This window comes from Diorhabda carinulata, chromosome 6 (genome assembly GCF_026250575.1).
Source record: "Diorhabda carinulata isolate Delta chromosome 6, icDioCari1.1, whole genome shotgun sequence".
NCBI lineage: Eukaryota > Metazoa > Arthropoda > Insecta > Coleoptera > Chrysomelidae > Diorhabda > Diorhabda carinulata.
In genome coordinates, this window is record NC_079465.1 from 90,705 (window position 1) to 107,615 (window position 16,911).

The 16,911-nt window shown below is 28.6% G+C and overlaps 2 protein-coding genes across 11 annotated transcripts in view; one reads left to right on the top strand and one right to left on the bottom strand.

The window, feature by feature from the left end:
- The first annotated feature begins 253 nt into the window (after positions 1 to 253).
- LOC130895738 (phosphatidylinositol transfer protein alpha isoform) lies at positions 254 to 8,769 on the top strand. 2 transcript variants are annotated; one of them, XM_057803266.1, is made up of 7 exons: positions 254 to 669; positions 957 to 987; positions 2,660 to 2,923; positions 3,434 to 3,511; positions 4,154 to 4,384; positions 4,601 to 4,659; positions 4,726 to 8,769. In XM_057803266.1, exons 1-7 carry the CDS (start codon positions 653 to 655, stop codon positions 4,862 to 4,864), a joined length of 819 nt encoding a protein of 272 aa, XP_057659249.1. In that variant the 5' UTR covers positions 254 to 652; the 3' UTR covers positions 4,865 to 8,769. The 2 variants fall into 2 exon arrangements, with proteins under 2 accessions (XP_057659249.1, XP_057659248.1); XM_057803265.1 differs by lacking the exon at positions 3,434 to 3,511 and adding an exon at positions 3,204 to 3,281 and having other exon boundaries at positions 335 to 669.
- A 2,397-nt stretch (positions 8,770 to 11,166) lies between these two features.
- LOC130895735 (homeobox protein cut) overlaps positions 11,167 to 16,911 on the bottom strand; it is a 64,145-nt gene continuing 58,400 nt past the window's right edge. For 3 of the 9 annotated variants that reach the window (XM_057803249.1, XM_057803252.1, XM_057803257.1), the window contains 4 exons: positions 15,785 to 16,133; positions 14,829 to 15,688; positions 14,317 to 14,732; positions 11,167 to 14,162 (listed from right to left, as the gene is read on the bottom strand). In XM_057803249.1, coding sequence (XP_057659232.1) covers positions 12,897 to 14,162; positions 14,317 to 14,732; positions 14,829 to 15,688; positions 15,785 to 16,133 — 2,891 coding nt within the window. In that variant the 3' untranslated portion in view covers positions 11,167 to 12,896. The remainder of the gene's footprint in view (positions 14,163 to 14,316; positions 14,733 to 14,828; positions 15,689 to 15,784; positions 16,134 to 16,911) is intronic. The other 6 variants (XM_057803254.1, XM_057803251.1, XM_057803258.1 and 3 more) reach the window with 3 other exon arrangements.

Below are 16,911 nucleotides of genomic sequence, written 5' to 3' on the forward strand. Positions count from 1 at the left end.
CCGTAATCAAATGAGAGAATCATTCGGTAAGTGAATTTGTTTCAATAATGAACTATTAATATGTAAAATTTATTGGATTAACTAAATAACAAAACTTTTGGGTAAAAATATAAGTATACCTACTAGCGTTTACAAAAAAATGTTGGAAATGAGTAGGTATATACTGACTTTCTAAAGTTTTATGTTTGTATGTGGATTTTCTTGTACAAAATCTTCTATATCCAATTATATATTATATATCACTATTTTATAGATATTTTGTTTAGTTATTTGAATTAGTTTATCAAAAATGACCAATAAACCCATCTCTAGTTCCAATGTGCTCCGGTTTTAAGGATTTTGGAGTTCACTCCACAGAGCAACCACTCTAAAGACATTTCGCATGGTTAATTGGTGAATTAGCATTTTCGTTGAAAATTTTCCTAACAAGTATTTTAACATTCGAATTTTTGATCTATTTAATATTACCACAATTTAGTGTGATTTTGATCAATATGGATTATGATTGATATGAATTTTGATCAAGAAACAAATTGACGTCAGAATATTGCGTCACCGAGCTTGCGCTGGTCAATCTATGAATTAGTGATTCATTAGTTAGTGTGTCAGGAATTATTGCATGTCTAAATAGTTAAATTTGCAAAGAAAAAACATGCTTATCAAAGAATAGTAAGTATAATGCATTGTATGTACCTACCGTATATATTATTTTTTTTAGACACAAAATTTTAAGTGATAAATCATGAAGTTGTAGATTGTATGTTAACCCTACACACAAGTGTCAATTTTATCAATTTTTTGGGTGTCGGATTTCTGCACACTTTGTAATCTTTAAACTAATGCTTTACTTTTTTGTAAAAATTGAAGATTTAAAGGTTTCTATTTTTTTTGTTGAGTGAAACAGTACTTATCAAAGACTTTGATTTTTGTGACATTTATATTATTTTATTTTTTAGCCGAGTAACCCTACCGCTTACTGTAGAAGAGGTAAGTTTCATAAATTTAACATAATATGGCTAAATAAATTTTTCAAAAATAAAATATATCTACATACTTATTTTCCCAATTTAGTACAATGTGTTCATACTTGTAATATTGAAAATTGAACTCAACCTTTGCCTTTAGAAGCATATGTTATTAGTATATAATTATTTTAAACCTTCGTTAAAACTACATTTCAATTATCAATATGAAAAGTAGAATTACATTCCTATTTAATGGATATTTACATAATATGAAATAGTCTGCAATTAGAATGATATAATTGTATATAGACATAGTCATCATCAGTGATTTATATTAAAGTCAAGAATTACATCAAATATGTTTGGATGTGGAATTTTAAGTACAGATCTTTTCTTATTTATCAACAATGATTTGACTGTTTCTGTTCTGCTAAAGTACAAAATTGAACCTCAGCTTGAATACTAATCAATTTTCAAATAATTTATAATCAAACCTTTTGATCTCAAGATAGGCGCATCACCTACTTCCTAACTCAGTCATTCCTAAATTTAAATAATAAAAAGGAATTGAAAGAACAATTTGAGATAGTGTATTTACATAAAATGTGAGAAATAATGAATGCAAATTATCATAATAAAATTAATTCAATAGGCATGTTTTTCTCTTCTACAATGATCAGCAATGGTCAATTATTTTTGTCTAAAAGTTTTGATTCAATATCAGTCTAATGTATTGTTTATATAAGACACTTTTTATTTTTAAATAAAAAGTTATAAAATAAATGAGTAAAACTCAATATAATGGAATAAATATATCAGCGAAATTTAATGTAGTTTATTCATTATACTAAAATAGTTCGAGGTTAGGCAGATTTTTGTATAAATATAAATAAAGTGAATATTTTAAATAATAATGAGTTTATTACAAAGTAGCTAGGTTATGTTTTTATATAATGTGCATTATTGCTATTACATGTTAAATTACTTAACCATTACATTTCTGTAAATTAATAGTAACAAAGGTTTAAAATTATTCCCAAATATTATAATTGTTTTCACATTTAGTGTATAATAAAAAGAGTTTTATACTATTAATTGATGATTCCTTTTCTATGTATTAGTATTAATCACTTTGTATATGTTAATTCCTTTGTATTACATCAAAAATTATGAAAAGTCTAGTCTATTGCCAGAAACCATGAATTCCAAAAATAGGCTCTTAATTTTCATAGATAACACAACTGGACTTTTATTTTATTAAATTTAAATTGAAAATTTTATTTAGTAGAAAGCATACTATAAAATTTTTCAAGGTGGAAAAGCTAGTAGTTTCATTTCAAAGGTACATTTCATGGACAGCCATTGTTAATGTAAAATGTAGGCAGTGATTTGATTAATTAACATGATTATAAATTAATCTTTTTAATGAATATAATTTATGTGCAATTAAATTCTATAAAAACTTTTTGATATAAATTATATTTTCATTCTCTTTTATGCGACAAATGTATAGATCCTAAAAATAAGTTATTATAATAGAGTATAAAGATAAATCTTCTATCTATCAATTTAAAAAACCAATCAATTATTTCTAAGAAACACCTTATTGATAATAAATGATTGATATGATCAAATCAAATTGAGTTTAATAGGAATGAATATTAATTGAAAAGATCTATTTTGTTATTTTACAGTATCAAGTTGCTCAGTTGTTTAGTGTGGCAGAGGCCTCCAAAGACAATACAGGTGGTGGAGAAGGTATAGAAGTATTGAAAAATGAACCATTCACAAATTTTCCCCTTCTCGGTGGTAAATATAACAGTGGCCAGTATACTTACAAAATTTACCATTTGGCTAGTAAAGTACCTTCTTTTATAAGACTTTTGGCGCCAAAGGGTAGTTTGGAAATTCATGAAGAGGCTTGGAATGCTTATCCTTATTGTAGGACTGTTATTACGGTAAATCTACTTTTTAATATAAATGGTACTCATTTTAATTGAACCAATTTTCTCAACTCTACTCTTATTAGAATGTTACAATAAAATATTTAAAAACTTGGCTAAATAAGTCTACTGGTTCATTAAAGCAATTTTTTTGTGTAGAGTTCACATTCAATACAAAACTGGAAGATAATAAATTATTGTAAATGTACAGTTAATGTCGAGCACACACGTTTCTGTTATGTTTGTAACAAAAACTACAGGGAAAAAAGTAAAAAAGATTGAAATTGTTTTTCAGAATCCAGGATATATGAAAGAGAAATTCAAATTAGTAATTGAAACTTTACATGTAGCAGACAAAGGTAATCAAGTAAATGTAAGTAATAATTTATTTTTATTTCTTTTCTATGCTTTGGGATCATCGGTATGTGTACTAACAATAATGGTTGTGGTCGACATTTCATTCATCAACACGGTATATTTCTCTGTCTACCATTTTGTGTTTGTATATGAACTGGGCTGAAAAAGAATCCCGGCTACATGAAGGAAAATTTTGTGATTTGTATTGAAAGTATGCACATAGCCGATAATGGTCATCAAGATAATGTAAGTACCATAGTTTTTCGAGAAATTTTAACACCTTGAATATTATTTTTTTTTCAATTATTGTCATGGTCGATTATTGAAACAATTGAAAATCTTGATATTCTGTTATAGAATGTTTGATTAGTTGAACTGTTTTATTACATTATTTTTTTAGTAAAAAACATAAAAAGTAACATAAAAATTGATTTTAGGATACATAATTTATTGTGTTTGTTGATACCATAATGATTTAAATATTAACAATCTATGAAAATATGATATTCATAATACGATATTTTTATCAGTGATTAAACTAAAAATAGATAAGAGTTTATAATATTTTTGATTATGTGTGTACAATAAATTCATTTTTTGTTTGTATCCTTTTAACCTAAATGTTTATCTTTCAACTATAATATACCTGTGGATATAAAGTAACTTCAATTTCATTTATAGGTATTTTATGTCTCATAGTAATTATTAGATACATGAATCAATTTTCGTGGGGCATTAATAAATGATTTACTTTTTTTCTATTAAAAATTTGTGCATGTTTTCATATTTCATGTATCACAATGTGGATGTCTTGTTAGTAATTGCATTTATTCACAACGGATCTAATTTTGAAGTTACTATCATGAATTTTTTTATACTTGTCAAAAGGTTCACGACTTGCCAAACGACAAACTGAAACAAAGAGATGTTGTACATATTGACATTGCCAATGATGCAGTGGCATCTGGAGATTATAAAGAAGACGAAGATCCAACGAAATTTAAATCTGTTAAAACAGGCAGAGGTCCACTGATAGGACCTGATTGGAAAGATAAAGTTAGTCCTGTTATGACCTGCTATAAGTTAGTTACAGTAGAGTTCAAATGGTTTGGATTACAAGTAAGCTTTTCATTATGTATATGTAATTGTATTTAATTTTATAAATATTTCTTTGACCTAGAAACTTTTATATATATATATATATATATATATATATATATATATATATATATATATATATATATATATATATATATATTATATGATGAAACAATGGGAAATTGAAATATCAATAAAAACTATAAATTTCTTTATATCTGTACTAATTTTTTTTAGACAAGGATAGAAAGTTTTATTCAAAAATCCGAAAGGCGGTTATTCACAAATTTCCATAGGTGAGTATATACATTATTGTATACTTAATATAAAGTGTTTAAATTAATTTTTGTTTCTATTCTCAGACAAGTTTTCTGTTGGATGGACCGCTGGCACGGTCTGACCATGGAAGATATCCGTGCGATAGAAGATAAAACGAAAGAAGAATTAGAAGCTCTTCGTCAAAAAGGCGAAGTTCGTGGTATGAAAGCAGATACAGAATAAATTAATGAATAGAAAAAGGAAATTAAGAAAGAGAAATATAAATAAGTTTAAAAACAAATCCAACTAAAAAACGCAACCATGATTTAGATAAATTTCTAATTAAGTTTCCATAATACTGTGCTATAGTTATAATAAAATTCGATATAAAATGGATAGTTCTGTATGGCGGTCAATAATTTTTCATTAAAAAAATTGAAAATTAGATTATTTGCCTTTCCAAATGATACATCTTACTCTCCATATTTATTTATCTTTTTATATATTAATTTCGTCGAAAATTTATTTGTTTCATTTGTATAATCATCACATTTGTTGAGATATGTATAGTAAATTTTTTATAAAACTATTAGTGATTAGCAATTTTTTTATGTTTGAAAATGAAAATTCAACCTTTATGAAATTAAAAAAGTTTATTAAAAGTATTAAAAAAGGCAGCTGCTCATAATGCGCTTGTGAATATATTTTTTTCAATAACCATAAGATTCTTTTTTTTATTGGAAATGTTGATTAAAAGTACAGAGTTTATCCTATAACTATAATAATTATCAGAACCTTGACATTCAGTAACTAGAAATGTTAATATTAACGAGTATTAAATGTAACTTTTCTTTTTTCCAAATACAGAATGTCTAGTCTTGAATTTCAGTATTTTAAGTATAAAAAATGTTTTTTTTTTTAATAAAAATGGTGCATTTATAAATGTTCGATTTTTGACATGAACACATTTTATGAGTGATGAAGAAAGGAAGCAAAGGTGGTTAGTTTCATTCAACCACATATTTTTTTTATTATAATCTCACTATAACTCATAAAACAATCAAAAATCGTACATATAACTATTCACAAAAATATATGTGGCATTCTGGCTTGTATTTATTAATTTATGTATCCACGTGGTGTGTCATGTAGTTAGAGTTAAATTTCCTTCAAATTCCTTGAAATTGAAAATTCACAGTCTTAGTCAAGTTTTGGTAAAAAAGCATATAAAATTAATAAAAGTAATTAAGTACTATTTCAGACTCTTTCCACTTCCAGACGAAATGTTCATCAAAATATCTATTGGTTTTCCAAAAAACTTATTCACCATATTGAAAAACACACTGTTATATAATAAATTGTCATTGTTTTATGGATAAACTATACGGCATACCCTGAATATTATGGAGTCCCAATAGTAAGGAACTATAATGATATCATTTTGTGAGATCAAAAAACATACCGAAATTATAATTTTTTAAATATTAATTGTTGATATTATTTGTTTTTGTAAATTATTATACATTGTAACCATTCCACTTCTGTATTTTAAAAGCCCCAATGATACATTCAGCAGATATTTTCTGTTTATAGTTTCCCACTGACTGTATCCCTCCTTGTAGTTTTAATACTATCTATCTTCTTTTCCCTTTGAAAGTGTAACAGAGCTTCTATGCTGATATATTTAATTATGTCAATATTTCTTCTCAGTATTCTAAAGCGCATTAAAATACATCTCGTGCTTTTATGCTTTTATCGACACCTATTTACCTAAGAAAATTAAATGCTTTTGTCAATCACCTAATATTATAAAATCTCGATCACTTTCCAAAATGTGAATGATAACAAGGACATTGCATTGCTAGTTGTAATTGATTTAGAAATTGGAGTTATGTGAAGACCATTATCCAAGTTCCTCCAAACGTATCATGGCCACTACAATATAGAATTGGGATTTTTGAATTACAGAGTAATAAGTTTCAAAATGGACTCAACATATTGAAATTTAATACTCCCCATTTAAGGTTTTCTGTAATATGAGATACAGGTTTAAATGTTATAAAAATAACGAGAAAGTTAGTTTCGCAATTATACCGAATGTTTGGGACACCTTTTTATTTTTCTTCTAATCAGTAGTTACCAATTTATTTCACTTTTTATTTTTGGGAGTTTTATTTTTTTAAGGTCTTAGTTAATATAACCAAATATAACGCAAATTACCCATAGAGAAAAATAATGAATTTGTTTTGTATCCTGTTAATAAACTACTTTTTGAATTGAATTTTTTTTTATTTATATATTGATATGGGGGTTTTCATTATTTTTCTTATTATTGTAACATTCAGTAAAATTCAAATTCTTATAAATATTAGTTGAAAAGTGATTTTTTTTAAATATTTTCTATACGAATTTTGTACTGTAAATTATTTTTTATTATACACGAAAGAAATGACTAGGAAGGAATAAAATCGTCACAAGTTACATGTGCAATTAGTAAGTATAAACCATTCATATATTATTTTAAAATGATATCAAATATTTATAAAAAGTAGAAAAAATAAAAAACACGTTTTAACGTCTAGAATTTTTCTATTTGTAACATTTTCTACTGAAAGGTATAAAGTTGCTTTGCTTTAAGAAAGAATTTCATATTTTTTGTAATGATTACTTCAAAAACTATATCAAGGGAAACTTTTTTGTACACATTTACTCTTCACCAATTTTTTTGAAAACTTTCACTAAAAAATAAAATATTCTTGATGTACAATCGTGTGAGGTGTTATTTCTTCCAAATTCCACTTTGATACTTCAGTTTCTATTTTTTATATAATTATATAGTACAAGAACCATTTTTGTCAAGTCTTAGAAATATTTTTAAGATACTAATTAAATGTTTTTATCGTAGTCGTTTTTATAGTCATCTTTAGATGTTGGGATCATCTTTGACAATATGGTTAAATTAAGAATAAATTTTTAAAAGTGTGTCTCTAGTCGCGTATTTCGTAGATTAATCGCTACATGTAATCAGTGAGGTACAAACATTTATATTTAACAAATGGAACCTATTGAAGATAGCGATTTGTACTTGATAAGATGGTTCTTAATATCCCCTTTTTTATATAAATATATAATACACGTAATATAATATTGTAGAAATTGACTTATAAAAATTAACATGTAAGTTATATTCGGATTAAATTGGAATTTTTTTTTTGTTTAATATTTTTTTTTGTTTATCGATATTTTTAATATTTCGAATTGAATTTATTATGGTACATCTAACTAAAGGGTCGTTTTTAAAGATAATGGAAATCGATAAAAATTTTCATTTAATCCTATATTCCTTATTTAAAAAATAAATCACTCCATTTTTGGTTCATCATAAATATGTGATAAAAGAAACCTTAATTGAAACACCCTCTGTATGTTTTGCTACATCTCAATATGAATTTAATTTATTACATACTTGATTAAAAACAAAAGACCTCATTGAATGATATTTATATACAAGGTGAGCTAAATAATAAAACTAGTATTCATTATATTCAGTTATATTTATTTCTGTTTTTGTTTTTTCAATCATAAGCTTCTAATTTCAATCGGAAGCCAATCAACTCATTCTTATAAATAATATAAACTAAAAAATTATGTCAAATTGCAAGAAATATTGTATTTTATCCTTTCTGGCAAATATTTTCCACAACAATTCGGTAGGCAACATATAATACGTGTATGTGATAATGGTTACATACATATATGAAACTTTAACACTATATGAATGTACTTATTTCTAATTTAAAAATGAAGCCCAATGTTTTATTTGTAATATTCAATTATCTAGCACATCCTGTAAAATCACTGATTATTAAATTTATATTCGTTATATATTTATTAATAGATATAGCGGAATACGCTGAAAACAACATTTCATTCAGAACATTACTTATAACAATCTAATTGTTATTGTGGAATTTTTAAACTTAAAACTTTTCAATGTTGGAACTATTCGTGTGAACAATTATTAAAAATACAGTACTTAGAATAATTTTAAATGACATTCTCTAATAGTTCAAGGATATGTATGTAATATTGTAAAAAAGAATTGTACACGAAAAAAATGTTAATAAAAGTAGATGAAAATGTTGAAAGTTTATTTTCACGTATAGATTCACATCGTGAATAGGTAATTACTATTCGAGATATGAAATTTTTGAATACGTGTGTTAGTTCATAACCGAACTCATTTGCTTACTTGATGTTTTAAATTAATTCATTGAATCACTAGAATTAATATCTATATTACAAGACCTCTTGCACACGGTGAGGTAGGTAACAATTGAAAATAGTTAAAGTGACATCTATATCACAAAAGCTCTAAAATAAAGAGTAGGCAACACAGTTTTCTACAGTTCGCCCTTCCGAATTTGCCGCCATCTAGTTGTGTAAAATTCAACAACATCTATCCGTCCCATTTTACTGTGAAGTTCAAATGTTTTTCTAACAACTATATATTTGTGATGTTATTATAAATGATTATTTTGGAATATTAGACTTTTTTATTCGTATTCGTTTATAATCGGACTTATATACATAATTAAACTTTAAATTAGTTCATTATACCATTAGAGGTGACATCTATATTACAAGATCTCTAGCACACGGTAAGGCAGGTAACATAAATTTCTACATTGCGAAACAGTTCAAGAGACATCTATATTACAAAAGCTAAAAAATAAAGGAGTATGCATCACATATTTCTACAGTTTGCTCTTCCGAATTTGGCGCCATCTAGCGATCTAAATTTCAACAGCGAATGTACGTCGCAATTTATTGGGAACTTGAAATGTTTTTGTAGAAAATACAAATTTGTAATGTTATCATAAATAGTTATTTTGGAATACGAGACTTTTCTACTTGCACTAGTTCATAACCGGACTTATTTACACAATTAAAGTTTAAATTAGTTCATTGTACCATCAGATGTGACATCTATATTACAAGAGCTCTAGCACACGGTAAGCTAGGTAACATAAATTTCTACATTGAAAACAGTTCAAGAGACATCTATATAACAAAAGCTAAAATATAAAGGCAAAGTAGGCAACACGGATTTCTACATTTCGCTTCAAATTAATTTATCTTTTATTCACCCTTCCTGAACTGTGTATGAATTAGGTGATATGCGGATAGGTAGGTGTTTAAAAATAAAAGTCTTTTTTAAATACAGAGAAAATTTTAATTTAGAAATTTTCAAGGGATGATATGATATAAATATTTACAGTAAAAAAAGAATAAAATAGATCTATGATCTTCCTAAGCATTGTTCTTGGATGTTTCTATATTATAAAATATAATAAAAAATAAAACAAATCTTCTTGTACCATATTTACCATATCAGCTAATATATTATTATCAGTACTAACAAAAACATGCTTACGTATTTTGTGTTTTTATTTTGTATAACATTTTTGGGTACAGAAAATTTATCAAATAACAAAAATGAAAATAGGTTTTCAAATAGTTTTTCTACGGCAAAAAAATCTATGCTATATAACTACATGCAGTTTTTTTTTTATTTAAAAATGTGCATTTATATTACATTTTTTGCTAATTTTAATGTCTCAATCGCTTCAATTTAAAGACAGAATTTTACGTATTTTTTTACAATGTTATTACATTGATTACATTTTGGAAGAAACATATTTTTGTATATCGCAAAAATATACCCTATCTTTTGAACGTTAAAATATTGCACTTTGAACATATGTTTCTCTTATTCTATTTTTCATATGCTATATTTTATCGCGAAAACATGAAACGGAACACAAAAACAAACTATGGTTTTATTTTGTTGCTTAAATTATTTTTATGGGTGGATTTCATTTGTTTTAAATACTTAATATTAACGATATGCATTTTGTAACATTATTTCTAATTATATTTGGAAATTAAAGCTATTTGAATTTTTTTTTGTTTAATAAAAATGCTGAGATCTAATAACTGATAATGTCAGATTATTATAAACAAAACATATATATGACATCTAGTCCAAAGTCACGAACCCAAAAAGTGCCTCTTTCGATTCATTCCGAAATAGTTGTTTTCATCTATCATTTCACGATATAATCGTCTTCAATTGGAACCATCTTATATTTGTTTAGTATTTTCCACATATAAAAATTATTGTAATCAATGTTTAAATAAAGCGAAATAGATTCTTTAAGTATGTCTTTGAAGGGTAATTAGTTATCTATCGGATATAAATTACAAAAATCATATATATCCCACAAATTTTGGATTCGTACACTCGGGATAATAATATGTAGATACTAATAATAAAATTTTGATTAAGCGACAACACGCGATAACGCGCGTGGAATTAAGGCTTTCGAATCTATTACATTGAACTATTGAATTTATTTATAAAGAAAATATATTCAGTACTTACTGGCCTTTTTGTAAAAAATGGTTTTTGATATTGACGCCCCTGTTAAGTAATTAGACTAGATAAAATAACGCGGGATATAAAAATTTCGAAATTAAAATTATGTTGTTATACTGTAAGAAAAAATTTATTTTAATTAAAATTATGTACAAAAAACTTTGGAAGATGCTGGAAATTATTTTGAACGCAAATAGAAAAATTACCACACTAAGTATACGTTTAGAAAATTTCAATATCACTAATTAAAACTGGTTTAGAAAACTTTAGATACGTTTTTGAATTTCTTTGAAAATAATTAAAGTTGATAAAATGGGCATATCTGGCTACTACATTGCAAATGATACATTTATCGTTTGAAAGGAAAATATCTAATTTTATATTGTTCTATACCCGTATAAGAGATCATAAGGAAGTTTTAGATTTTTCCTCGCCGTGCATAGCTTTGATTCTTTTTTAGTCAAGTATATTTCAATTTTATGTTATAACCGATATATCCCCTAAAATTAAACTCTTGAAGCAAACGGAAAATATTAATATTTTATAAGTTGGATTATTTTCTTCTGTTACTTTGTCCTAGTGAGATATTAGTGAGATATTAAAATAATACGATTCGGTATATAATAAAAGATTGACAGATACTCTTCAATTTATAAAAATCGTACCAAATTTTTGATGAATTATATTCACCGTTTTTGAATATATATTTATATCTAATCAGTTGTAATTATTAGCTATTGAAATCTTCGTTGTAAGATTAAAAAATAACTAATTTAGAGACTTTTTAAGCTAATACGAAACTTATATACTTAGAATATTGCATTTTTTGGCCGTCGTGGTACTTTTAAAAACAATTGGAAAGCACAATATATTCTCCATAATGGGAAATAAAACGTAAAAGTGTATATCACAAAATGTTCAAAACATTTTCTTTGCTTTTTTAGCTCGAGAGCTTACTATATATAATAATAACGGTAACAGTCTTATTTAATAATAACTAATTAAATACAAATCGAAATAAAATGAATGAAAAATAATGCCAATAAGTGAAATAGTTAAAATTGGCAAGATTTTTGGAAATGCAGAATATTTGTTTGAATTTCAAATAACGTGCCATTTACTTGTTTCAAATTACTACACCGGTTAGCAAGAAATTTCGTTTTTCGACATCAAATTAAATTAAAACTAAAAATGGATTATCGAGAAAACCAACACCTCACAATGTACGGTTTCTCACAAAAAATTTTTGCTATTATTCCATATAACATTGAATTATATAACTGTCTAAAAAATATCGTCGTATTTGTAATGTAAATTGCCGGCGAATTATAGCTTTTAAGTAATATTCGTACCGAACATACTACCAAAACAACACCTACACTATAAGTCGCGCTTTTCGACAAACCAAGTTATTATCTTCAGAGACCAAAGTGTTTACCCGTGCAATTCTGTGCGTTGATGTTGGTTATCAGTGTGTTCAGTATTAAATTCCAACAAACATTCTACAATGTAATCCGTTATAAAACGTAGGATCGTTATAAAAACTGGATATATATATATATATATTTACACATAAAATTATATCGAGTATTTTCAACAAACCTACTTCAATCACAATTCAATAAATATTTTTTATTATAACCTTGGGGATAAATTTTCGTTTTCGTGATTGCACTTTTTGTAATATCTTACAACAAATTATCAACCTGTATTTAGATTCACTATGAAGTTTTTTAGGTCGTCCGCATAACACACTATCAACAACTAAAAAAAAAAAAACAAGAAAAAAAAAACAAGAAATATTGACAGTTACTCTCATTTTCATTGTTCATTTTAGTACTCCCACCGTTCTTCTTCGTTTTCTTGATTAAGGTTTTTAATTTCACTGTCGTCTATCTTAACGTCACTCCTCGCAGTCTGTTCTTCCCGATCGATTTCTTTGTCTTCCATTTTTTCATTTTGTTCGTTATCGTTGCTGATTGAAGACGTTTCGCTTTGTTCGTCTTCGTACCTGTCCAATACCGCTTGAGGTTCCACTCGTACGGTTTCCTCCGCATTCCTCCTGGCGTAGTCATCGCCGGTCTGCATCACACAGACGCCGTTAATGATGACTTCGTCTCCCGTATTCGGTTTTTCTTTTTCTTCCTCCCAATTCGGATTTACCCATTGAGGTGCAGCAGGTTTTCGTCTCGACGACCTGCTCTGGCTCGAGGGTATTTCTTTGGGTTCCGACTTTACTACTCCGCGCAAACTTCCGCCCGATATATTTGAATCTTCTGATGCGTTACTTTCGACGTCGTCATCGTCATCGAAATCACCGGGTTCCCTTTTCAATGCCGTCATAGATAAATCTAAACCGCTCATTTGTTCTTTAACTGCGTTATTTAAAGCCGCCAAGTCCATATCGCCGGTAGGCAACAGTCCTCGACTTATTAAAGCGGCTAAATTGGCGTTCGTTGCTAAATAAGGGGGATAAGGTAACGGAACACCGCTTAAGCCCATTCTTTCCTTCGAAAGTTCAATTAATCTTTGGTTTAATAGTACTTTGAATTGTACTGGATCGAAGGTTTGTTGGTTGCCCGTTTGATCTCTTGGAGGTAAATCGGAAGGGAATCCATGCGGTACTTGCTGTTTTAAACGCATTCTGTGATTGTGAAACCAATTCGTGATAGTTCTAGATGACAAAACCAGTTCGGTCGCTAGAAATTCAATTGTATTAACGTTCGGATATGGATCTAAATGAAAGGCTAGCCTCAGTGCTTCTTTTTGTTCTTCGCTAAATAGAACTCGTTGTTTTTTAGCGGACGGTGGTCCAGGACCGGGGGAATTCGAATGGTAAAATTCTGAGGTATCGTTCGAAGAAGTATCACTACTATTATCGTGAGCACCAGCTCCAGATGATCTCCTCCTTTTGTTCGCTTCTCTCCTCTCATTTTTTAAAGCTTGCAGTCGATCAACGTTGTGAGCGTCGTTCAGCCAAAGTTGCATTCTTATGAAGGGTTCTCGGCCTTTTATACTAAGCATATGCCAAGGCTTCGGTTTCGATAGAAGTTCACTAACGGAGCCTTGTGATAAACCAAGAACAGCTTCGCCGAATATCTGAAAAACGAATATTTGAATCGTTTGAAATTTTCACTAGAACTTCTATATATATATATATATATATATATATATATATATATATATATATATATATATATATATATATATATATATTTTCCGATGGACATACATATAATACGTTGAAAATTACCTTTTGTCCAATATTATTAGCGAGTAATGCTTCTTTGATTTTCGTAGTAATGATTTGAGTATCGAGGTCTTGCGTAAGAGCTGCCATTTCATAAACGCTAGGCGAAATATGTTGGTGCATATTTCTGAGAGGTGTGTGTTGCTGACCCATGGGAGAATGTGGAACGCCGTGCGGACTGTGATTGGTTTTTTTAATGAGATCTTGATTTTGAATATTGATCGCATGATGTGGTGGCAAACCGGGCGGCGTTAATAACATCGGAGGTGGAGGAGGTTGCGGATTGATTCCTTGCGGAGGTCCAAGCTGAAGAGACGGAGGTAAAATGTTTTGAGATTCTTGCATTTTATTAAGGAGACCTGCCGCTTCCGATAGCATTTTGTTTGTTGGTGGCATAGACTTTCCTATCGACGAACAAGCTGTAAATAATAATAAATTATTATTGTTCGATTGAACGTTTTATACGATTTTACCGGGTTAATTAAAAACAAAAAAAAAAGGAGAAAATAACATACCTCCTCCGTATCCTCCTGTCCTCATCAATTTCTCCGGGGCAATTTTATATTGGCTGGCTACCAATTTGTGGACGGCGTTCTCGTCTTCTAAGAACATTTTCATTCTAATAAAGGGTTCCCTGCCTTTTTGCGTCAACATATGCCATGGCTTGGGTCTCGCTAAAAGATCACTAACAGAACCTTGCGATAATCCCAATACGCTTTCTCCGAATAGTCTCTGGCTTATCGAATATTGGCTTAATTGTTCTTTGACTTTTTTAACAATATCTTCTGTATTCAAGTTATTGTATAGGTCAAACTGTTGTTGAGTTATTGGTGGTAATACTGCTTTTAGAGGTCTATTATTATTAGACGGATGCGGTTGGGATGGTGGTTGTGATATGAGGGAATTCGTGATGCTTGCCATTCGTTGTAGAGGCGATGCTACTGCCGATCCGGAAAAATCATCGTTCGGAGTCATAGGTGGCAGAATTGAATTATTTCCTAACGGACTGGACGCCGTCGATCCTGTACTCGGTTGAGTGCCGGGTTCAATTTTTGGTTTTACTAAACTAAATGCAGATCCCGAATGCCGTGACATTAGATCGTCTTTTTCATCTTTTTCATCCATGCTGCCGTTCGCCATTTTCATTTTGTCTTTTGGAATGGAAAGATCCTGAACCCCTCCATTGGAGTATTGCTGTTGCTGGTGATGAGCGAGTGCTTGCTGTTGGATAGCCAATAGACTTAACGGCATCTGTGTGGAATTTTGGCCGTGATTTAATTTGGCGAATTCTCTGTGATATGCGTCGAGAACTAAACGTAGTTCTTCGGGCGTTCGTTCTAGAGTGCTGCCGCTATAGATATGGGGAAGAAACAAACTTCATATTAGTTTAGCACTGTTCTAAATTTCAATTATATTAAATTAACATAACTTAAATACGCGTATCTATTTTCCAATCGAATTTAATACTTACCCAGGAAAAGGTCCATCCCTTTGACCTCTGAGATCATCCAACCGTCTACCCATAAGTTTAGCTAATTCTTCTTGATAAATTCGAACGACTTTATCTTGAGATATATCGTCATTTTCGTATTTTTTTAGTCTCTTATTCATACTGGAATCTCTCGAAAAAGGACTACTACATCCTTGAGGTGATTTAGAATCTTCATTGCTGTGACTGTCTTCTAGAGGTTGTTGTTTTATATGTTGTTGAAAGGTGGGATTATTTAAAATGTGTACGAATCTGTCGTCGGGATGATCATTTTCGGGACGACCGTAAGGTGGCATACCGGCATCCGATTTGCCTGTTGATGAAAAATGGTCTGTAAGGATAATTATTAAATCAGTTAATTTATTCGATTGTTTTTAACATTAAAATGTATAAAGTGTGTGTCCTGTTTTTATTATTTCTGTTATGTTATGTAGGGCATTTTATTTTTTTTTTTTTGGCTCATACCACATCACTGTCATATTATTATATTATATTTAGAAATACTTCGTTATTCAGATATTATTAATCACAAATAAAATTATTAAACTTATATAATTTCCTTCGTTTTAATAAGTTAATAATAATAATGATTCGATAAGCTCGTTGTAATCGCCTGCCTGCGGTTAAAAAAATGTGTATATATATATATATATATATATATATATATATATATATATATATATATATATATATATATATTATCCATCGACATTAATCAGTGATATTCACAAATAAAGAAAAATCCTCATCCGTTTACAGTTAAACCGCAAAAACAATTGAACACATTTATGTCACCGAACAATAATCGGATTATCCAAGACCTACTGCACACGTTTTAAAATCCATTCGACTTGTCATTCACATATCCTATCACCGATTGAATGTTTTGCATCAAACACGTTAAAAAATAGACAAAAAAAAATTGGCGGAGGGCATCGGACAAATCCTTAAAACAACAATCTGTTTGTTGCACTCCAGCAGCGTCACACGAGAGGTAAAAGTTGCGGTAATTTTTTTTTAAATATATACAGTTTGTTTTTGAACTTTCTTTCACATATTTTTCGAACCATTAATCATCTTTAGAAAGTCTTTGCACATTAAAAAACCAA